The following is a 23,955-nucleotide window of genomic DNA, read 5'->3' as shown; positions in this document are numbered from 1 at the left end:
TAAACTAACAAAATGCAGAACTATCTTTAACAGATAAAGCCAGGGGGAGCTGCCATAGATGGGTTCTCATAAAAGGGCAGGATTTAGTACCCCTCAAACTCTGTAGTCAAAGGAAATTAAAATATTAAAAATATTTGTATAGTTTTAATACTCACCATTTACTCAGTTGTCTGAGTAAATACAGCATACAGGTTATGGTGCCAGGTTGACAGGTAGCCCATCTAAGTCCAACTTCAGCTACAACAAATATACTCCACAGCAAACTTCATACATGCACTACGTACAGGCAACCTCCATCGCAAAAGTCATAAGCTTTAATTGGTCCTGCATTGGGCATTAGGCTTTGGCTCTATAGATGACCTTACACACACACACTGACACTACTGTGTTTGTGTTTAAGGGAGGGGAATTGACTGGCGAGCATAAACCCCTCCCACATTAGCAACTTAACATAGGGAGGCACCTACACGTGCACACATGAACTCTAATCTTACAGGTCCTGAGGAGACCGACTAGGATCTAAAAAGCTTAGGGACAAGGATCAGGCTGGGAGAGATCTTTACTCTGGGAACCTGAGGCAGAGGGAGATAAATATTGCTACAAACAGTACCATTTTATCATAACAGTCAAGATTATATTCCGATGGTCAGAATATTAGCTGGGAAGGACACCAATTTTGTCTAGACTGTTTCGTACCTGATACAAGTAAAAGTGATGTCCACCCTGGTCCTGATTGTGTATACTTTTATATGCTATACCTATTTAGTACTGCAAGTACTTGGAATATAGACTCTCTACAGTGTGCATGGGGACAGCAAAAGTCAGGGGTTAATCTTAAGGTCCAATATAAGATCATGCATACACCCCGGCTTTGTAAAAGCATACTGCTGTGCCCTTACACACGCACACACACTAGCACAGCACAAAGAGGATTGCGTATGTTAAGTAGAATTGAATGGGCGGACGGCTTCTTTTAACTAATCCCCAGTCTCCTTCCCTTTCACAGGTAATCCACTGCTGTGATGTAGCTGTTGCTCTATGCAACAGCCCCACACGACTAGATGTCTCCATCTAGTGTTGAAGAAACAGGGAACTCAGGACTGAGGGTGGTCAAATAGCACACTAGCTGTAGGCAGACAACTACACAGTACAGCGTTTTGTCCTACATGTAATTCCATGCAGACGTTCTCAAATATACTGTCACCACTAAGATTCTGAAAAGTACAGATGAGCTTAAAACTGTTGCCATGGATTCGGCTTTGCTGATGTGGGTGCGAGTCTGCGAGAGCAATATTGTACAAGTTTATTTGAATGACAAGCCATATCTAACAGAAAGAAAATGTCTCTCTTCCTATTTATATAATGGATACACATGTAAAGTAGACTGGATAGAATGCACAGACCAAAAATAAAATGGTGATGTAAAATGCCAGGGTTCTTATGATGGTTTGCTCCCTTTTCATGAGGCAAAACGTTTGAGCACCATCTGTACCTATTCAACGGCTGTGACAAACCTATGAACCCATCAATTGCGCTGCCAATAAACATGAAAATGCACTCGAATTAGAGGGCATTGAATAATTGTTTGTGATTCGTTGTCTCATGTTTTTAATGTATACACTGACATTAAACACAACATTACACAAAACTTTAAATTATTGTCATACTGCCTGGCTGCCAGTCAGTTGACAGTGTAACTTTTAATAGACCAAACAACGTAAACTGTACATTACCTGATGATAATTACATAATACATTATACATATGCTACAAAATAATAAAAATCAATGTGAACATCAGGAACTTTGCTGCAAAGAAATGGAAAGTCCAAACATTAGAAACGTTCCTTGGATCACATAAATTGAGAAATAGAAATGTGCAAAAATGAGGGAAAATAGATGTGTTACCAGTAGTGCTCTCCCCTTGGTCTCATATGGCAAGAGAAAGCTTGTAATAGCACACACTACACAGGCCAAGGCAAAGGGAGTCATGGCCAATATTACAGAGTGTGACATCAACACCTGTAAAACAAGGACAAAAAGACATTTAAAAAAATAGCTACCCCGAAGCTTTCCCATGAACATCCTGGTAGTTTCTTGTGCTCTGCGCATCTCCAAAGCATTAAAGGAGTAGTTCACCCAAGTTATCAATTACACACCCCATGAAAACATGGATTCTTTTTTGCCGCATTCCTATTCCAATAATTTGACGATCAGTCAATAGGAGACGCTAGGAGACTCTCCTACTCTGCGAGTCACCGGCGGTCATCAAATCATTGGCTTAGGAATTCAACAAAAACAAAAAAACAAAAATCTCTGTGAACTCAAGGCTGTATAATTGTTGTGTCCGGGTAGCTCTCGCCTTTGGACCACAAGGTATTTCTGTTCCGATGTTCTCTGTATTTTCAGTGAGTATCTACAGTGTAGATACTCACTGAAAATACTTGGCATGCAAAGTACATGTATTGAAAAGAGAAAGGATTTAAACCAGACATGGGGAAAGGTACTTTAACTCAGTGGTTCCCAAACCTTTTAGCCCGTGACCCAAAAGAGAAATTAGATATTCACCTGGGACCCAAACAATTGAAAATAGCAGATCTACAAGCTCTCAACATGTCGCTTTGCAACACGTTGTGAGCTTTTAGATCTGCTATTTTCACTACTTCTTAAACATTTGTTTTCTTATTTATGGAATTTCTGTGATTTCTTTAATGTCTGCATGAAATTATTGAACAAATCTCTGAAATTAGTTTTTTTTCCCCAAAGAACTTTTTTTTGGGAATGTTTTTTTTTTTTTTTATAATTAAAAACAAAATGTAGGAAACCAAAAAATGAAGGGACCCATAAAAATTTGTCCCGACCCAGTGTTTGGGAACCAGTGCTTTAACGCATACCATTTTGTGCCCCAAGAGCTAAACACTGAAAACGGTCACAGAGTACAACACATCCAGATTAGAGTAAAGAGTAGAACACTCTTGTCCTACTAACCCTGCTGTGTCTCGTCATTGTGTTTTGTCGTCCTTGTCTGAGTGTCATGTCTATGTGAAAGATGTTTTTTATATAGAATCTAGGCCATGTACAACCCAACGTCCCAGGTTGCATTGTCCTTCTGCGACCTGGCGTTTGCCAACAGGTCTGAGGCCCTAAGCTAGATGCAGAATAGATATTCTGCATCTAGCTTAAGACCCAAATTTAGAGTGAACATTTTTAACTAAAATCTTTGCTTCTGAGGGTCCCTGGAACAAAATATTTTGATATGGGGGTCCGCAGCCAAATGCATATCATTTTGGGGATCCTTGACATGACAAAGTTTGAACCACTGATATAGCAACATTTTCTTTTTCAGAAAACGGTTAGGATTTAGAAGACATTTGTAGAATCGGCCTATATCAGTGGTTCTCAAACTTTGTCATGTCAAGGACGCGTTATTGGAAATGACACCCGAGCTCCAGGCGGAGCCGCTCGATTGTCCACGACACTGCAAGCGGCGCGCAGGCCAGCGGACCTTGGGCCAGGGCCGCGCGGCCGGCGGAGCGCCGCGCGAGTTACGAAGCCGTGGTGAATGCAATCGTTATATTTATGCCCAGGCCGTAAGGCCTGGGCAAGCCCACGATAAACGCCCTGTCCAAGCGACTACAATGGAGCGCTCCCTAGCTCCGCTTCAGCCAATCAAAAGCTTCGGTGGGCGGGGTTTCCCTGGAGCTCGGGTGTCATTTCCAATCACGCGTCAAGGACTCCTAAAATGATATGTATTTGGCCACGGACCCCCATCTCAAAATATTTTGTTCCAGGGACCCCCAGAAGCAAAAATTTTAGTAAAAAATGTTCACTCTAAATTTGGGTTTTGGATAATCTATTCTGCATCTAGCTTAGAGCTTCAGACCCGTTACTCATACTGTATGTCCAAAACTGCTATTCAAATTAAAAAACTTTAAGAAATACAAAGATCAAAACATGTCGCTTCGCTGCGCGTTTCGAGCTTGTGGATCTGCTACATTTGACACGGTAATCAAGTAGGGAATTCATTTACTAAAAAAATTAAAATAAGAAAAAACTTAATATGTGGAAACAGCAACATATATTTGTATAATGCCTGTTGATATCCCTCTACAGTTAAACAAATCAATTCATCGATTGTAAAATAAAATAATCAATTTTAATTAAATTGATTTTGAAAAAGAAAAACATATATTATTCTTTTGTTGGCTGGTTAATGTTACAGAAGTGCATTAAATAAGCTTATCATATAAACACATGCCCAATAAAGACTGCAACAGTAAAAAAAAAAAAAAAAAAAAAAAATGTTCATGTCCATTCGTAAAATGAATAATAGACCTTCTTCTGCTTTATTCAGTGTTCACAAGAAACCGAGGGCAGAGAGACGGCAGGAGACACGCGAGACATGACACCGGGAGTCAGATTCCAACCAAACCAAAACAAGGAGCATGGGATCAATGCATCCCCCAGCATGGACACACAGAACTTTTATTCTTTTGTTTGTTTTGAATTAGCATATTGCCCCTCCAGCATCTACTGCATCATGGAGGAAGAAGGTGCTGCTCTGCTGTGAGCCTTCCTTGGGGTTTCTACCTTTTCTCTGGTTGTCATGTGTTTCCTTTGTTAAAAATGTGAGTCTGTAGAGCACATTGATTCTGTAATATAACTGATTAAGGCCTATACAAATAAATGTGATTTGTCCATGTCACAGAACAGAAATGGCCAGAGGGGTGAATATTATATTGCTTAACATCGATGAGTATGTTTTCTTAAAAAGCTATGAACCGAGAACCAGGGTTTAGTCTGCTATCTGCTGAGATAGGACTGGTATTCAGGGAGGGTCACAGCTGCAGGAGGAAGAGACAGCCTTTGTTTTATGACTGTGAGAAACTAGCCAATTATGAATGGACAGTCAGGGATGAGCCAGTCAGTCCGTCTTGTCTGTGTCTTGGTGTAGGACGTATGTATTTGTGTGTGTCTGTTACACCGCTGTAAATAAATGTTTTCTGTCATCATTGTTCCTGAGTCAAGGTTTGTCGATCTTTTGAGAGTTTCAATTCTGCTTGACTTTTAGTCCATAAATTAATTAGGATTTCCACGTCAGTTCCAACATACCTGTGCTATGAAGGGTGCGATCATGCCTCCAATACGACTGAAGGAGGTACAGAAGCCCATTCCAAGAGACCGCGCTATGGTGGGATAGACCTTAGACAGAAGGATAAAATGTAAGACACAGAGAGACATTATGGTCAAATGACAAAAACATTTGACGTAGGTTGAACACAGACTACAACTGTGACAAATTATTTCTTAAAAAGTCCTTCACTAGTATATGCATGCGGTATTAAAGACTGGACAATGAATTCCTTGTATTCATACCTCTGCTGTGTATATATATGTCACATTAAAATTCATGGAGACCAAAGACCTGAGCAACAAGAGCAGCACAGTAAAACCAGCCCTAGAAGAAGACACGGAGACAAAGGAAGATGAAGGGTGAGAAACATGGGACAACAGAATGTACTGCAGGCACACGAACAGTCAATGAGAGACGCCTCATTTATTCTCCGTCGTACGACCGAAAGAATACAGATCCTTCTCGAAAAATTTGAATATTATGTAAAAGTACATTTTCTTGAAACTTTCATATATTTCTTGAAACTTTCATATATTCTAGATACATTGGACATTCAGTGAATTATTCCAAACCTTTTTTTGTTAAAACCTTTTTTTTTATGGCATACAGCTCATGAATATCAAAAGTCCATATTATTTCAAAATATTACAATATTACACAAGACCACTCAAAACAAGAATTTATAATAGAAATGTCAAAGTCAAAGTCAAAGAGTTGCTTGAAGTCCAGTGGGAAGCTGCAATGCTTTTTTTACACAATATTCAAATTTTTCGAGAAGGATCTGTATATCTGTAAACTCACAACACATTGCATCCACTGCACACTATTAGAATTACTCTGCAATGCCATTGAACAAGTGCCAATCGGGCTTGAGGGCAGTGTTCATTTTGACTTTGTTTTAGTTAGTCTTTGCCAGACCCAGGGGGTCGGCCTACAAAAGGCTTTGTCGGTCTGTCGGTCTGTCGGTCGGTCGGTCGGTCCCTCTTTTCCTCAGTGTGCCTGTGTTTGCCTCTGACTGCTCATCTGCCCCTCCCTTCCCTTGCTCGGCTGATTGCCTTGAGTGCCGTCACCTGTACAGGACCAGCTGAGTTGAGTTGGCTGACGAGCTGCTGACACTATAAATTCCTCAGCCCATCTACAAGCTCAGAAACATTTCCAGCTGCTCAGCCTATACAATCCTGTGTGTTCATGTGTTAGTTCAGTGCCATACCCCCCCCTTCCTTGCATTCTGATTTTCATTGCGGGTCTGGCAGAACCAGGTGACCTGGTCTAGTTTTAATAAAATACCATTTTGTTTGTCATATATGAGTCATCTGAAATGTTTTAGTTTAGTTTTAGTTGACTAAATATCATAAGATTTTAGTTGGCAAAATCTACAGTTGATTTAGATGACAAAAAATTAAATTGGCAGGCTGTGATGGTGTTGTAATGCCTGATTTGTACTTTGCTGCTTGACAAAAATAGCAGATCTACAAGCTCACAATGAGCCGTGGTGCGACGCGTTGTGAGTTAACGCCTGCACACAAAAAAAGCATAAAAGGACTAGTCTTAGTTCTACTAAGATCTCTTGTCCACTAGTCCCACCCTAACATTTTAGTCTAGTTTTTATTTGTTGACACAATTGTCAATCTATTTACTAGTCATAGCTTTAGTCATCATAGCGCTTAGTTTGTTATATTTTTGATTAAATTCCATCAATGAAAGAAGGTAATTGATGAACATTTCTCGTCATAGTTAGTCAGGGAATATTATCAAAATACCTGTCAAAGTGTCTAGTAACATTATCTAACATATCTAACAAAGTTGGAAATACAAAATCCCTAGGAGAATTTTTGACAGCTAGGGTAACTTTGAGTCTCATTCACTTACTATATACTATAAAGGAAAAATGACTCCCCCTTTAAGTGGGATGTGAGGGGTCTAACTAGGTGTTTTTAATTATTCCGAATCCATTGCAAGCATTTGTTTTGCAAAAAAAAAAAAAAACATCCATTGGGCTAAAAATGGATCCCACAAAACTGTGAAAAGTGATGACTCATCACTAAACCATCTTTTTTGGGGCCATTGTAAGCCCAATGAATGTTTTTCGTGCAAAACAAATGCTTGCAATGGATTCAGAATAATTAATAACACCTAGTTAGACTCCTCACATCCCACTTAAAGCAGATCTTTTGGGAGTCCTTTTTTCCTTTATAGTAAGTGTATAGTAAGTGAATGAGACCCAATGTTACCCTAGCTGTCAAAGATTCTCCTAGGGATTTTGAATTTCAAACTTTGTTAGATATATTACTAGACACCTTTACGAACATATTGGTGAAGAAATCGTTTGGTAAGGAATTTATTCCCAGGCTTTATTAATCCCCTGACTATTTAGTCAACAGAATGAACACTGCTTGAGGGTCTTACATGGTGGTGCAGACGTTGACAAGCATAAACAACAGGGCCGCTACGAGCTGCAGCACCGTCAGGCTCCACTTTCGTCCAATCACATTCAACAGCCATATGTTCACAGGGATAACTGCGGGGAGAGACAGAAAGAGGGGGGGTTCATGTTGTTCAGTCAGTTATACCTCTTGGACATGGCAACGGTCTAATCAGGGGTCATCGCCATGCTGGCTTGTGGTGGTCATTTATATCAATATTCAGTTTTTTCCACGGACATGAGTGGACAGTAATAATATCAGAAACACAATGAGATAGCCCTGATTGACCATAACAGGTCTGCAACTCAGAGTTATGGGTCCATTAGGTTCCATTTGTTGCAACCGTAGGTCGCAGTTAACTATGAAAACCGGCACATCTTGTCCACGTATCCGGCTTATCCGCGTATCTCTGTAGGTCACGCCTGACACTGTGGTTCCCCGGACACATCGCTGTGACATCACAGGTCTATGGGTTTGTCGCTCTGACATCACTGTGATGTCAGGGAAACCACTCTTAACAGAATGGGTTTGCTGCTTTGACATCACGTTCTGGCTTCACTGTGATGGCACACTAACAGAATCCCTTTTATGCCCATATATGGAGTTCCCTGATGTCATCAATATTAAACCCATATCTAACAGGACTTCATACAGTATGGGAATGCCCATATATGGAGGCCACATCTGCCACATACAACACAAATGTTTGGGCTCTCACAGTATATCTCCATATACAGTACATGGATCTCCATATATGGGTACCAGGGGTCTCCACATATGGGTAACTGGTCCGATATACATCACTGGTCAGATGGCAAAGAAGAAATGGCGTGACCTCGCCCTTCAAGTACAAGTCTTGCCACAGACACATTCGTCTGTGCACGGACATATTGATGACCCCTGGTTCTAACCCCCACCCCTCACTCACGTGCAACCTCCCCGAGGCAGCTGATGAGGAGAGTGTTGTAGTCGTTCTTTCCAAAGGGGATGCAGTAGCACAGCCCTTCCTCATGGCGGTGCTTGACCTGGTGGGCCGCATCAGCGTCCGTTATGCACAGCAGGTTTTTCTCCAGGAGTTCCGAGCTGCTCAGCACAGAGCCGTAGTAGGAAAAGGAGGCCACAAACCTAAGAGCATGCGCACACACAAGCGTCCAAGAAAATGCACACATATGAGCGCTTATACAAATACATAAACACAGACAGACATACTATATCTATAGAGTTATGGAGATACCAATATTTAATTCAATTAGATTTAACAATAATAATAATAACTAACAATAATCCTCAGTCTGTTAATTCTCAAAATCTGTGTATGTGTGAGTATGTCTGTCTATGTGTCCCAGGCATAACTCGGGCGCATTCTGACCGAACGGCCTAAAACTTGGCGAGTGTAATTCATACAGTATGACCTGGGATATGAAGTGCTGAGGCAATTTGAATTTAATCTCTTCTGTAGAGCAGGGGTCTTCAACAGGGGGTCCGGGCCCCTAGGGGGTTCTCAGAGTTACTACAGGGGGTCCTCCAGCCCCCATAAGTCACATCCAACCATGAAAGGTTGCGGTGCATCTTGGGAATGGGCTTATTCTGTGTAAAATGACATATTTAGCCATATGTAAGTAAGTAAATTAAATAAATTAAATAATTTTAACACTCATCTTTTATATTCTTTAATTACAATCTAAAATATGGACCCTTGTTGTAAAAAACTAAAGTTGTCCTTTAAATATCTGAAAATGATCGTGCTGTAAAACAATGAAACTACCAGTATATGGAATCTCTGAAAAGGTTGAGGGGGTCCCTGCTTCATCTCTCTCTCAACTAAGGGGTCCTTGGCCTGAAAACATTGAAGATCCCTGCTGTAGAGAATGTACTGGATCCCTGTGTCTTTGAGGGTGTATGCATCAGCGACCCCGATTGGCCAACCGAACCCGTCGGCTTCACAGATTGGTAAAGCTTTGCCTCACATTTGTTCCGCTTAGCCAATATAAGTTGATTGGAACCAGGCCTGTCGGCTTAACTGATTGGTGGCCGAACTTTGCTTTGCTTGCCGCGGTGCCAATGCAAGTGGCAGCGCGTGCAATGAAACTGAAATTATGAGAGCTGTGGTCATAGTGAAGAAAGTTCAGCTAATATAAGCGGCATTGCAAATCAAAATGCAATGTGAGTGGGGCTGACAACAGGTAAAACAAGTATATATCAGAATGCCAATGTGTATTTCATTGTTCCCAACTTGCATGGCTATGGTCTTGTACAAATTATAATAATAGTCGATAATAAACGTCATTACATGGCGTAGAAGCATTACCATGTGTACCACAGTATTACAGATGTCCTTCTCCATGTTGGACTGAGGAGGATACGCCAGTTGCCCCTCTCGTCCTAAAACACAGAACAGCCATAGGGTCATCAAACACATAAAACCCAACAGTATATTCACAAGTAAACGCCATGCACATTTATTCTTTTCACTGGGAGGAGGCCCCGGGGCAGACCAGACAGGGGATTATTATCTCCACGCTGGCCTTGGAACGCCTCGAGAACCCCCAGGATGAAGTGGCTGACCGGGAAAGGGATATCTGGAGCCTGTTGCTGGAACCGCTGCCCCGCAACCCAACTTCGGATAAGCGGTTGAAGATGGATGGATGGATGGTTGATGGGTCGTTTATATAGATTTATGCTGTTTACTTGTCCCCAGATGCTACAGATGTTATGTTATGTTATGTTTTATTTATTTGATATGGACATCACAATCACATTGGACGAACCAGATGCAGTGATATAAGTGATTTTAGCACAAGTACTAATTCTCATCACCTGTCCACAGGAGGTTTTTCTATTTTACAGACATAATGTTATTTCAATTCATCAATCTTGCACTTTTTTTTAAGACGTCTTCTAAATATATAAAGACACTCTTGACCTTGAGGCCTAACTGTAGCTTTTCCACCTGCCCCACATTCCAGTGCTATGAGGGTTTTGATTGATTGATTGATTGATTGATTATTTTATTAGACAAAAATGGAGAACAGTACAAGTATAGTCAATACAATTGAAATGTAGTACAGTACAAGTACAGTTAAACACCCTGCCTAAAAGGAACATCCCAAATAAGACCTTTTACGGTCTTTTTTACGTTGGAAGCCCACTCGTCCGAGACAGTTTGCCCTCCTGGCCCCCAAGTTGTGGAATAAACTCCCTGTCGCACTTAGAACAACGGACTCACTCGCTAGCTTTCGCCGTGGACTGAAGACTCACCTTTTCAGACTCCACCTAAACCCTTAGCACTACAGAAAAATCAATGAATACATGAAGCTAGTTAGCATTTGTTTTGTTTTTTATGTTTTTTAGAACTTTGATTATATGGTGTTTTTCTAGATAGATATCCTTTTGCATTTGTTATATTGTTGATGATGTACTGACATATTATCTTGTTTATTATTGTGATGTTATCTGCTGATTGTAAGTCGCTTTGGATTAAAAGCGTCTGCTAAATGCCTAAACTGTAAACTGTAAACTCTGTATTTAATTCATGGACAAGGGTAAGAGACATTGACCCTGACACAGTCAAAGACACATTCGTGGACCAGAGTACAGTATAATTAATACACTGTATAATAAACATATTTTTTCAAATCTTTAGCAAGGTGTGTTCTTTCTGCTGCAAGAATACTGTACTGTATACAAACACAAAAGCACATGGATACTGAAGGACGGCGATTAGGAGTGTGAAACCGGAGAACAATGGGACCAACGACCAACCAAAACCACTCATGCAAATGTTGTCCCTGCATGTTAATGTCATAGGCAAGACAGGCAGAAAACACACACAAACACATGGCTATCTGCTGGAATATTATATATTGTTCAACAATATGCTGAAATCACCTTTATATTGACTTACCCCCACAGTTTCTACCAGCTTTCCAGGTGGAAGGGAGGCATTGTTCATCTTGGCAATCCACTGGAGGGTCTCCATTGCCCCCTTCAGGTTCCCTGCAGACACATTGTAACGTGCTGACTCTGGGATGAACTGCGCGCGCACACACACACACACACACACACACACACACACACACACACACACACACACACACACACACACACACACACACACACACACACACACACACACACACACACACACACACACACACACACACACACACACACACACACACACACACACACACACACACACAGGATGAAGTCAAAGGGTTGGGATTAGGGTGCAACAGTTAAGCAAAACAATTGATATAATCGATTATATATAATCGTTTTAAATTGATAATGTCATAAAATATGGGCATGTCTATAGGTGAAAGGTTTCAAAAGACTTCATAGCCAATACAGCCGATCTACAATCTCACGAAGCTTCGCAATGTGACGCCTTTTAGATCTGCTATTTCCACTCATTTTGCCCAACGCGCAGACAACAAATTATAAAACGCGTGGTTAATTGATTTGTTGATATACAATACTTTTTTTCATTTTTGTGCGCTTCTCAATTATTCTTGCACTTCTATCTATCTTCTTCTGATTATTCCATTAATCTAAGACCAATCATCAGTAAGAAAATAATCAATAGTTGCAACGCCTAGTAGGGATAGGGAGAAATCTGGTGGGTTAAGGGGAAATCAAATGGGTGGGATAGGGGTGTCCTGAGAGAATCCCACCTTGAACAGAAAGATGAGGATGATACTGGGGGCTACGGATATGCGGATCATCCACCTCCAACCCAGGGTGGGAACCAGAGTCATCCCTAAGATGATGATCAGCATGGAGCCTGCCATCCAAAAGATCTGCAGTGACAGAAACACACAGTCATAGATACATACAGAGACCATCTTTGGTGTCGTTGGTGCCAGTGTTGCCAGATTTTGTGAGAGGAATAAGCAACCAGGGGCCTGTTTCACGAAAGCTGAATTAAATAAGCCAGGATTTAAGCAGAATCCAGACTTGACAAAGCCTCCTCCGTATAGCCTGGTTTATTCCGTTCCACTAACGCCAAGCCAGGCTGAGAAGGAGAGACTTTGTCGAGCCAGGATCGTAAACCCTGTCTATCCAGGTTTCGTGAAACGGGCCCCAGGTCTATGAAAACAAGCCCAAAAGAAGCAACTAGTTGGCATGAGCACTTTAAAGTTCAAACCTATATTATTACATCGGCTATCTTCAATATATTTTGATATATAGGTAAAATATTCATAAAATGTAATATTTGGTAGATTTTTTTGAAACAGTCTAACAACACAAATCAGGTACAGGTACTGACACAAAACATTAGGGGACAAATACATATTAATTAGGGGACCCGTGACATGAAGATATTTGAGGACCACTGGTTAAAATAAACTTTTTTTTGGAAGCAACCCCAAATAAGCAACTACACTTTAATAACAAGCCCAAAAAAACACAACCCGCAACTACCAACTTTACAGACAAATTGGCAACACTGGTCGATGCCGTCAGTGACAATAAAGGCAGTAAGATGGAGATGTCTAGCCTCCTTCAAAATTGGTATGAAAAGTCACCTTCAGACAGCTGCTACCCGTGACTTGTAAATAGACCAAGCCCCCATGCTCCCCCCGCCCTTTTTTTCTGCCTTTGTATTTGATGTTATGCTTTTGAAACTGATATTATCCTAGATAAAGTACTATGTTCTATCCGCCTGTCTTTCAATGTTGTATGAGATACTTAAAGTGTGGTTCCTGTGGAAATAAGCCTCGGCTTTCTAGGATCTCCTTTTAGTTGACCTTGTACCAGTGATTTGTACTGTCATGAAACTGTACTTCTTTCTATTGCAAACTTCTAATAAATTCTTCAATCAATCAATCAATCAAGGTTGAGGATGAAAAAATACAAACAAACCGAGAGTTGCACTGCGTGATACCGATCAATATGTGCACAGGTCAATGTTTAGACACTTGGCATGTCATCTCTTATTTATACACATATTTTACCAACGTAATATTCAGTGCAACAAAGAAAAGATACAAATGGTGGCATCACTACTTACAGAGGCCAGAGGGAGCAAGTATGCTCTGTATTTAGCAGGGATGAATTCTGTCTTCAAGACAAACCTTGAGGGAGAAAAAAAGATTTAGGTAAAACCAGAAGAGCATGTTTTCAATCAAGATATACTTTGTGTGTTTGTGTGTGTGTGTGTGTGTGTGTGTGTGTGTGTGTGTGTGTGTGTGTGTGTGTGTGTGTGTGTGTGTGTGTGTGTGTGTGTGTGCGTGTGTGTGTGAGAGAGAGTTTGTTTCCTCACCCCTGTGACACTCCAGCCACGCCGCAGCCTACCATGCTACGTAGGAATATGAACCAACCATAAGAGGGTGCAAAGGAGGTGAGGACTGAAAAATAGGCACTCCAGACAAAACCACCGAATACCACCTTTGAGAGGAAAAACAAACAGACACATAACATTTGAAAATTATGTAAAAACAGAGTGAGTGAGATTTAAAGACATTAAAAAAAACTGGAACCTCCACAGTCATAGCACTGACCTTCCAGCGTCCGTATTTGTCTGCGAGGTACCCGCACAGCACTCCGCACACCATAAACCCCAAAAACACCATCTGCGTGCAATAGATGCAAAGGAAGTTAAAGTAGGCTAACCTAAGATAATCTTATATACAGTTTACAGTTTAGGCATTTAGCAAACGCTTTTTAATCCAAAGCTACTTACAACAAGCAGGTATACATCAATATAATAAGCAAGATAATACTGTATGTCAGTACAGTACAGTACAATACAACAAATGCATTGGATATCAATCTAGACAAAATAATAATAACATAGGTAGACCTTCTAAAAACGTCTAAAAACCTAAAAACAAAAAAAGAGAAAAGCTATCTTCATGTGTGGTCATCGAGGGAAGGACAGTGTTACAGTAGTGCTATGGGTTTAGGTGGAATCTGAAGAGGTGAGTCTTCAGTCCACGGCGGAAGCTAGGGAGTGAGTCTGTAGTTCTAAGTGCGACAGGGAGTTTATTCCACAGTTTGGGGGCCAGGAGGACAAATTGTCTAAGACGAGTTGATTTTTGTCCAGGGGTTTTTAGCGAGGGTTCTGTCAGCATCCTTGTGTTGGCTGATCTGAGTGAACGGGTGGGGTTGTAGTTGCCTGGTTCCAGACCATAGACCCCGCCCACTCTCAGAGTGGACTCTTTCTCTGGTCTGGAGCCGAGTACAGGAATCGTCTTTAGCAACCCAAAAATTCAGCTGCTCCAATGAGCGCGGGGGGTGGGGGGTGGGTCTAACGAATATCCAATCAGCGCAGCAGTTGAAACGATTTCAAACGAAGTTCACACACGACAGGCACACGCACACATACACACACACACACGCACACGCTGAGTTCACAAGCTGTTAATGTTGATTACATGTTTCTGGTCGCAGTTCTGTGTGGAAGCAGTCACTGGCACAGACAGAGACACACACACACAAACACATACACCGCGGCCGTGCGTCGCGATCACCGTGTGTCGCGAGCACGATGCGTCGCGATCACTCGCGCGCGGTCACGCACGCTCGCAAAGTCCCTCCCCCGTAAATCATTTAGAATAGGGCACAGCTTCAGACTAAAGCGTGAGCTGAGTCTGAAATCAGGCTAGGGTTGTAGGGGTTGATCAGGTTTTGTATAATAATAATGTGGCAAACATCACCTTTCACCTGGGCATCCCAATTTTTCGGCATGTCATTAGGCGAAGATTTTCAGAATGTACGTGACCATGCAATGTAGGCCTTAAAGCCCTTAACCCGTTAAAATCAGGAAAGCATCTCAGTCAGTCAGTCAATGCTAGGGAGGGGACGATATACAGTATGACAATTTCATAGCACGATTAGTGTGACCGAAGAAATTGCGATTTACGATATTATCGCCATAATCCTGGGGCGGAACATTTGACAAAAATATGCACTCACGTGAGCTGTGAGCTTGTAGATCGGCTATTTTTTGGCAAAGACATTTGGTAGAGAGTGAGAAAAAGACTGTATCAAGAAAGTATGTTTATTTCCAGGTCGTTTTACTAATTATAGACTGTTTAAGTGGTACCAGATATGCAGCTCGGCAAATTAAAGGCGAATTCTTCCCAATGCGTGATGGAGGGTAATTTCACGATAAATGAAATCTCCACGATACGATTGTTGTAATAATATTGATTATCGTCAGTGTGGGCGTGTGTGCGTGCATTTCAGAAAACTCTTGGGATTTAGAACAGTGGTTCAACTTCTCAAAAATAGCAGTACATGGTGCTCACAGTGTGTTACTTCATGCTGCGCTGTTCTTTAACGTGTTTGAACATTTTGGAATCATTTGGATTTAAAACAAATCTCTTCTGGAGGTCCCTGGCAAAATCTTTTTTTCCGTGTGAGAGTCTGTGGCCAAATACATATCATTTTGGGGGTCCTTGGCATTTGTAGAATCGGTTGCAGTAAGTGACTGGGTAGAAAAGGAACCACTCACCGTGGACACTAGGGCCACCTGCCAGTCTTCCAGACGCCACTCACAGCGGATCTCAGGTGATACCACTGCTAATAGCATAATCTCCATTGCTTCTATTATCTATACACATTACACACACACACACACAGTCAGACAGAGTAAAGAGGAAAATAGTGAGAGATGGAAAAGGAGAGATAGCTAGGCTGCAGAGAGTAACACATTTATATTCTAACGCAGGGGTCTTCAACGTTTTCAGGCCAAGGACCCCTTAGTTGAGAGAGAGATGAAGCAGGGACCCCCACAACCTTCTCATAGATTCCAAATAGTTTCATCTTTTGACAGCATAATCATCAGTGTATTTTGCAATCATGTCAATTTGTGTTTTCAGATATTTAACCACTTGAACCGTCAATACTTAAAGCACTTGACCTTTCACTCCGTACTTAGTCTGCTCCCTTTCCCCTCTACACAAAAGCTAGCTGTGAGGCGTTGTGAGCTTGTAGATCGGCTATTTTTGGCTAATGTTCTCCGAGTCCGAATATGGACGCTAGGGTTCAAGTGGTTAATATAAAAAAGGAGGGGAAAAAAAGGTTTCTATCACACAAAGATTTTGAGGACCCCCTCTGAGGACCCCTGGACCCCCTGTTGAAAACCCCTGTTCTAATGAAAACCACCAATCGGGTAAAATGATCAATGATTGAAAAAGAGCCTCACATTTGCGCTGCCCATGATAATGAACAGCAGGATGTGGAAGCGACCGAAGCCGATGGTCTCCACAGCATCCTCCACAGTGTAGGTCTGCTCTGCTGGGACACACACACACACACACACACACACACACACACACACACACACACACACACACACACACACACACACAGTCTGATAACATGGATGATAGGGATGGGACGATAATCGTTATTGTTTATCGTGATTAAAAAACACTCACAAATAATCGCATCGTGGAGACTTAAATTTATCGTGAAATTATCCTCCGTCACGCACTGGGATCAATTCATTCGCCTTTTATTTGCCAACCTGTACCACTTAAACCCTACATAAAACAGACCTGGAAATTACTACTTGATCCAGTCTTTTTTTTCCCCCACTGTCTACGAAATCTCTTTGCCAGAAAAAAGCAGATCTACAAGCTCACAAGGTGTGTAGATCTGCTATCTTTTTGGGCAAAATATGTTCCGCCCCAGGAAAATGGATGTCGGGGATATTTTGATTATCGTGATAATGTCGTGATAATCAAAATATATATAGTAGGCCTATATACAATAATCGTGACATGACATTTTCCTATACAAGGATAGAATAGATTAGAAGAAGAATGGAAGAATACATGACAAAGAACACTCACCATCCTCACTTTGGACCTCTTGTGATGTAGGCTTGCATTGAGGGTTTTTTTCCAACTCCAAGTCCAACTCCTGAAGCTGGATAGCATTTACCAGCTGGGTCTTCATATAGTCCCCCATGCTGCAAGGTTCCATCATCTTGGATGGAACTTTCTGCAGGCTATTATCAATTCACAGAGATTATCAGAAAGAAAGAAGAAAAGAAGTCAGCTAGTAACTCTAGTCTAAAATGCATGAATTTTGAGTACAAAGGACCCCAATGGAAACAAGCCAAAGTGCTTTCTTGGGTTTAAATCCTCTTTAGCAGACCTTACCTAATAAAGTAGTCAATCAATCAATCAATCAATAAACAGATGGAAAAATCAAAAATCTAAATGAGGAGTAGGTTAGGCTACGAAAACATTATGGTAGTGGCTATTATTATACTTCAGTTATCAACTCACGAAAAGGCAATTAGTTTAAACCACTGCACTTTGAGCGATGTACAACTTTGGCTCAATGTTTTTTTAAGCGTTTAACACTATTATTGGAGAACCCGTGATTACATCTGGGAGATAAACAAACATTCATTGTGTCACAAGTTGTCTGTTCTGGAGCGCTCACGTAACAGACAAATCTGGTATATGCGGGACATTTGAAAGGAGGATTTATTGTACTTACAAGGTTGTTTGATCTTCAGTCTTGAACTCACGCTGTATTTACCATTCAATCTCATAAATACAAAGGTAATTGAACTGTTGACATAAAACGTGCAGGGGAGAGATGTAATGCACAGCCACTCAGACCCGGTGTGAATGTTTGTGTGCTGCTGGCAGTGGCTGCTCGTCAGATTGAGAACGGAACAGGTGTTTCAGGAAGTGACACAGTGCATTTGTCCAACCTGAAACCTGAGAACCTGCCCCTAGGACACGCCTAACAACACTGATCACTGAGAGAGAGAGACACTGACTGACAGAGAGAGAGAGAGAGAGAGAGAGAGAGAGAGAGAGAGAGAGAGAGAGGGGGGGTTGGGGGGGGGGGGGGGGAGAGAGAGAGAGGGAGGGAGAGAGAGGGAGAGAGATAGGGAGGGAGGGAGGGAGGGAGAGAGAGAGAGAGAGGGAGGGAGAGAGAGAGAGAGAGAGAGGGAGGGAGAGGGAGAGAGAGAGGGAGGGAGAGGGAGAGAGAGAGAGAGAGAGATAGGGAGGGAGGGAGGGAGAGAGAGAGAGAGCAAGAGAGAGAGGGAGGGAGGGAGGGAGAGAGAGAGAGAGAGACTGAAAATATAATCTGTAAAGACAATGTATTCATCATGCCAATAAAGCATTTGAAATTGAAATTGAATTGAGAGACTGAGCGTGACACTGAAAGAGAGACTACATCACACACACACACACACACGCACGCACGCACGCACGCACACACACACACACACACGCACGCACGTGTGCATCTGTTTGTGTGTGTGTGTGTATTTACAAAAGTTAACATTACTGTTGCCTACAGCTATGCATGCCTGTAGGTGTGTAAACATTCAAACAAGTTGGCTATAAGCCTTTAGCCACACTGTAAAGCGTGTGAACATTCCATTCCAGGGTCTACAGTACACTGAGAGAGAGAGAGAGAGAGAGAGAGAGAGACTGAAAATATAATCTGTAAAGACAATATATTAATCATGCCAATAAAGCATTTGAAATTGAAATTGAATTGAGAGACTGAGCGTGACACTGAAAGAGAGACTACATCACACACACACACGCACGCACGCACGCACGCACACACATGCACGCACGTGTGCGTCTGTTTGTGTGTGTGTGTGTGTATTTACAAAAGTTAACATTACTGTTGCCTACAGCTATGCATGCCTGTAGGTGTGTAAACATTCAAACAAGTTGGCTATAAGCCTTTAGCCACACTTTGTAAAGCGTGTGAACATTCCATCTCTCAGTCATCATACCAATTGGCTTTTTCAGAAAAAGGCATGGAAGCAGCAATAGCTTACAACTTAACAAAGTGTTGCTGTCACTATAATTAATGTCTCATTTAGACACCGCCATCGTATGATGAAGCATAAATCAGGTTTACAGTAGAGTAGCCTACGTATATGGCACCATTTTACTCAAATGGTAACGGCTCGGCTTTACACAATCCATGAATCCACAAGACACCAAATTTACTTTTAACACATCTTCTTTAATGTTTGTTGATCACATCTTTCAGACTTAAAACACCACAGGGTTGCAGCTCACCAGAGGAGAGGGAGAACAAGAGAGAGAGAGAGAGATAGGGAGGGAGGGAGGGGGGCAGTGAATATAATGGGTCCTGTCAGACAATACAGACTTGGATTAGTTGGAAAGCTAGTTTGAGAACATACATTGTGGCTGCTCTTGATCCTGCCTCTGGATCACTGGTAGTGTGCCACAGGCTTATGTGCTGACAATAAAAGAGAATGCTATTTGGAAAGTAATAGTGTGACGCCGTCTTCCCGTGAGGCCGCGGGCAACACATTGACCCCGATCCAAAGCCTGCTGGGTTCAATACCAGTGGGCTGAGGGGCAACTCCATATTAGGTCCTGGTTGGATACTCGCAGAGGACCGTGGATCTAGAAAACACAAAACTATGAAACGCAGGTCTAGAAAAACAGATATCTAGGAAACATTCAGGAGATGCTGACGACTGCACAGCAGCGGCTGGCAATCCAGTGTTTCATGTGAGAAGAGAATATTCTCTATTTCAATCAGGTTTACCGATGTCCGCAGTGTGTTCATGATGGCAGTGTGTGACTACATTGTGTTTGTGTGCGTGATTGCATGTGTTTATGTCGCAGGTCGCCCCCTCCTCGCATGTACTCCAAGGGAGTGACGGTGTGAGTTAATCGATGTAGAGACACACCTCAGTCCTCTGTGCATATAGGAACAGAGGGGCTTGTCATTGTCATAGCACCATTAAGATTCTGTAGGCTGTCACACACCGTGACATCACAAGTGTAGTCCTACAGCTTGACTGACAGGTGCTAGGTCCAATCAGAAAGTTATTTGCTCCGACAGGGGAAGAGTTCTGGTTCACTATTGGTCCATGGGAGGGATATCTTGGCCTCCTTTGCTGGATGTGATTTTCTTCGTCCGTTCGATAATAGTGATCACAAATAAAATATTATTATGTTTTCTATACAACACCATACCCACTTTCATTTTATATAGTATAATAGCCATTTTCATTTAAGATTCAAAAAATATCATTTGAAAATGCAAAACAAGAGAAACGATGTTTTACATAGTGTATCTTTTTTTTTTTTCTTCTACCATTTGATTATCACAATGAACTCTGTGCTTGGATGGAACAATGGTTGGATGGCACTGTAACATTACTCACTCTTTGCTCACTCTTGACTTAAATGTGGAACAACTCATCACTTTTTTTTAAACTTGTTTTAAAACTTTTTTTCTTCTTTTTTTTTATAGCAGCATGCCTGAGAACAACATTAACTGGCACATCACGAGTAGCTAAAGCCACAAACTTAGTCAAACATGCTGTAGAAAGAGCAAAGAGCTGGAACAGGCAAACCTTCTTTCGTCCTCCATGGACCTAGGCATTAATATACTGACCAAATCCATTAAAACACTACAGAGAAAATAGTCTTATCAGAGATGGGAACCAGCCATGCATCCAAACAACCAGCAGATGGAAACAAAGAGCACTTCATTATCATGAGACCTAGCAAATACAATCCAATAAACCTGAAGAATCTCATACCATCGGCTCTTTTTGGCAAGCAACATTGCATGTTGATCTCTTTATGTATACACAGTCAAATCTGGAGTGTTCATATAAGAGTATTAAAAAAAAAAGTCACCCTTACATTTTTACTTTTTTGTGTGAATAGAATGAACTCGATCTGTATGATAGAGCACGTTATACAAAATAACTAACACAACTGTAGTGATTGGAGGGGGGGAATACCAGTCCGTTCTCCCAAAATCTAACCGGCGGAACGGTGCACGGTCTCTGCCTGGTATTCCTAAAACGTAACCTTGGAAAAAGGTTAACCTAACCTTATTCCTAACCTTAACCTCAGTAAACGTTGCCAAAACTTAACCCTATTCATAATCTTAACCTCAGTAAAACTATGTCTAACCCTAAAATTGTTTCTCATCTTATCCTCAGTAAAACAAATGCAAGTATACAAAAACCTCCCCACCGAGCGGTCGGTGGAAAAAAATAGGGTGAATGGGATTTTGGGCGAACAGACTTGTTACCGGAGGGGGTATCCCTGCTATGGAAGAAGAGTCTTCCGTTAAGAAATTTAGATCCAGTGGTCAGGTATGACTAATGGTTGACAAGAGGTATTGCACAAAGCTCAATTAGCATTATATTTAACCTACCTAAACAGCCCCTTACTGTTTGACAGCAGTAGAAGTGGTGATGCTCGCGTAAGAGACCCGGTATTGGATGCCTGGTAAAGACACACATTTCACAGATTCCAGCTTTGAATGAACACTCCGGATTGTACATACATAACTCCATGTTATTCAGGAAAAAGTGCAGCAGAATAAGCTAGACAAGAGAACAGCAATTCAACAGTGCTTGGACATAGCAGCGATATGTCTTATCTAATCACAGAATCTTTCACCGAAGACTGCCTTTTCTACGAAACATGCTTTTCACTCCATCAAGTCAACTCACATTTTTTACCCAATCACTTCTAATCTACCTTATATTTATGGTTGTGATGCATGAGTGGATTCCCAACTCCTTAACATCAGAAACACTCAATTACATTTTCTTTAACTCACCCAGTCACCTGGCAGAGTAACTAAGTTACGGTGAGTGTTCTTCCCCCAAGGGATGGATGCTACACATTATGCACATGTGTTAACCCCAAACAATTTGGAGCCTTCTGGGAGTGAGTGAGTGAAAAGCAGTGTATAAATGCAATGCATCATCGTTATATGTATATTTTCTTTTCGTTACTGTCAATATATGAACACACGAGCGAGCGGCTATGCTAATAAGCAACGTCTCCACGGCGATAAACAAAACACTGCCAGCTCAAAATTGACAGCAAGCTCAAACACAGGAGGAATACAACCATAAAACAGTATTTTGGTCTTTTTTTGGGGGGGATGAAAATAAAGGATTTAAAGTATACTTTCATATATAGCAATAAAAAATAAGTAACATCTCAATACTCCAATAATAACTCTTACATTAATATTGTGCTCATTAGGATTTCTATCTCTTTACATATATTTTATATTAATCTTTATAGCTATTTTTGTTGATCTATTTCGTCATTGTATTTAAGTCCCCATGGCCTAGGAACTACACTATACCTCCAACTGTCTACAGTGCAAGACCTCACCAATATGGTTACTGAATGGAGACCTCACCATCGTGGCTGATGAATGTTTTCTGAAGGCAATGTGTGGTAGATGGCAGGACACTGTATGAGGTTGACAGTTAGCACCACAGACGGTCAGGAGGGGACGTGAACCCACTCCAGGAAGCACTTCAATGGAATAGTGAAAAGGAGTGAAACATTGAACTGTGGAACAAGCAACCTTTAGACACAGAGATGGGATAGACAGAGGACACCCTGTAAAGTACCGAGAGGTCTTCAAGTTGGGGAAACAGCGTCATTATTGTTATTTCTTTTTCTTCTCAGGCTTGGTAGTAGATAGTGGTCCGGGTACGTTTTGGGCGTAGTGGTTCAGATTTGTCCTGTCCGATTCACAGATAACCGTCCACGGGTTGTTTGGATTGATGTATCCCTGTATAGATATACAGCAGTGTTCCAATCCACTTCTGACTGGGTTCAGAATGGTTAAGGGGTAATGGTCAAAAAAAGTCATGTCTGCGTGCCGGGGCAGTCCTGATTGGCAGAGGCCCAGAGCGTTCTATGGGTAACTGGCCACAGCAGCCTGTTTCTGGGCCAGGCGTCTTAGCTCCTCCCTGATGGCCTTGATGAGAGAGGCGGAGCTGTGGGCAGCGGGCGAGGCGTCCTCCGGGGGGTACTCTGGAGTCGGGGAGGTCAGCAGCAGAGGAGGAGCCGAGGGGTCCCGCAGTGAGGAGCTGGGCATCTGGAACACAGACGAAGAGGAGAACTCTGGAAACGACAGCACCTGGAGAGAGAGAGAGAGAAAGAGAAAGAAAGGAGGACAACGGGTTGGACAAAAATCCTCTCAACCGCAACACTTGCACTTGTTTGGATAAATAGTGGGGACCCCAAATCGGTTAAGGCAGTGTTTCTCAACCACTGTGCCTGGGGACCTTTGGTGTGCCCCTGAGAAGGGTCAAGTGTGCCCCTTGAAACTGCCTGAAAGCCAGTATTGTTTTTATCATTTAAAAAATGATTTAAACTAGTGAAAACAGACGATCTACAAGCACACAACGCCTCGCGGTGCGAGGCGTTGTGTGCTTGTAGATCGGCTGTTTTCACTACTGTTGTGCGACAGCCTTGTATGATCAAGCAGGGCTTTACTTTGTGAAGAAACGTACACATTTGAAACTTGGAGATACAAGGTTTCTTCCTGACAGTGACGATATTTACACCTTCGTATTATGTTGGTGTGCCCATGGATTCTTGGGACATGAAAAGTGTGCCCATGCAGAAAAAAGG

General features: G+C 41.9%; 2 protein-coding genes across 2 annotated transcripts in view; both read right to left on the bottom strand.

The window, feature by feature from the left end:
- Positions 1–1,057: 1,057 nt before the first annotated feature.
- svopl (SVOP-like) lies at positions 1,058–16,796 on the bottom strand (the record flags this gene model as incomplete). The annotated part of the gene is made up of 14 exons (XM_080754385.1): positions 16,713–16,796; positions 16,020–16,118; positions 14,062–14,133; positions 13,824–13,948; positions 13,572–13,635; positions 12,232–12,357; positions 11,460–11,588; positions 9,864–9,937; positions 8,484–8,680; positions 7,539–7,650; positions 5,375–5,456; positions 5,111–5,200; positions 1,880–2,020; positions 1,058–1,126 (listed from the first exon to the last, which is right to left on the bottom strand). The coding sequence occupies exons 1-14, from the start codon at positions 16,725–16,727 to the stop codon at positions 1,058–1,060; spliced, it is 1,395 nt and encodes a 464-aa protein (XP_080610511.1). The 5' UTR covers positions 16,728–16,796.
- A 6,437-nt stretch (positions 16,797–23,233) lies between these two features.
- The window catches only part of LOC308308929 (UPF0606 protein KIAA1549), a gene marked incomplete at both ends in the record, with an annotated part of 33,916 nt that continues 33,194 nt past the window's right edge, over positions 23,234–23,955 (bottom strand). The window contains one exon of the mRNA XM_080754384.1: positions 23,234–23,458. Coding sequence (XP_080610510.1) covers positions 23,234–23,458 — 225 coding nt within the window. The remainder of the gene's footprint in view (positions 23,459–23,955) is intronic.

The sequence above is a fragment of the Nannobrachium achirus genome (genome assembly GCF_963921795.1).
Source record: "Nannobrachium achirus genome assembly, chromosome: 23".
Taxonomy (NCBI): Eukaryota; Metazoa; Chordata; class Actinopteri; order Myctophiformes; family Myctophidae; genus Nannobrachium; species Nannobrachium achirus.
Note: the sequence above shows the minus strand (reverse complement) of the source record. Positions and strands in the feature narration are given on the sequence as shown.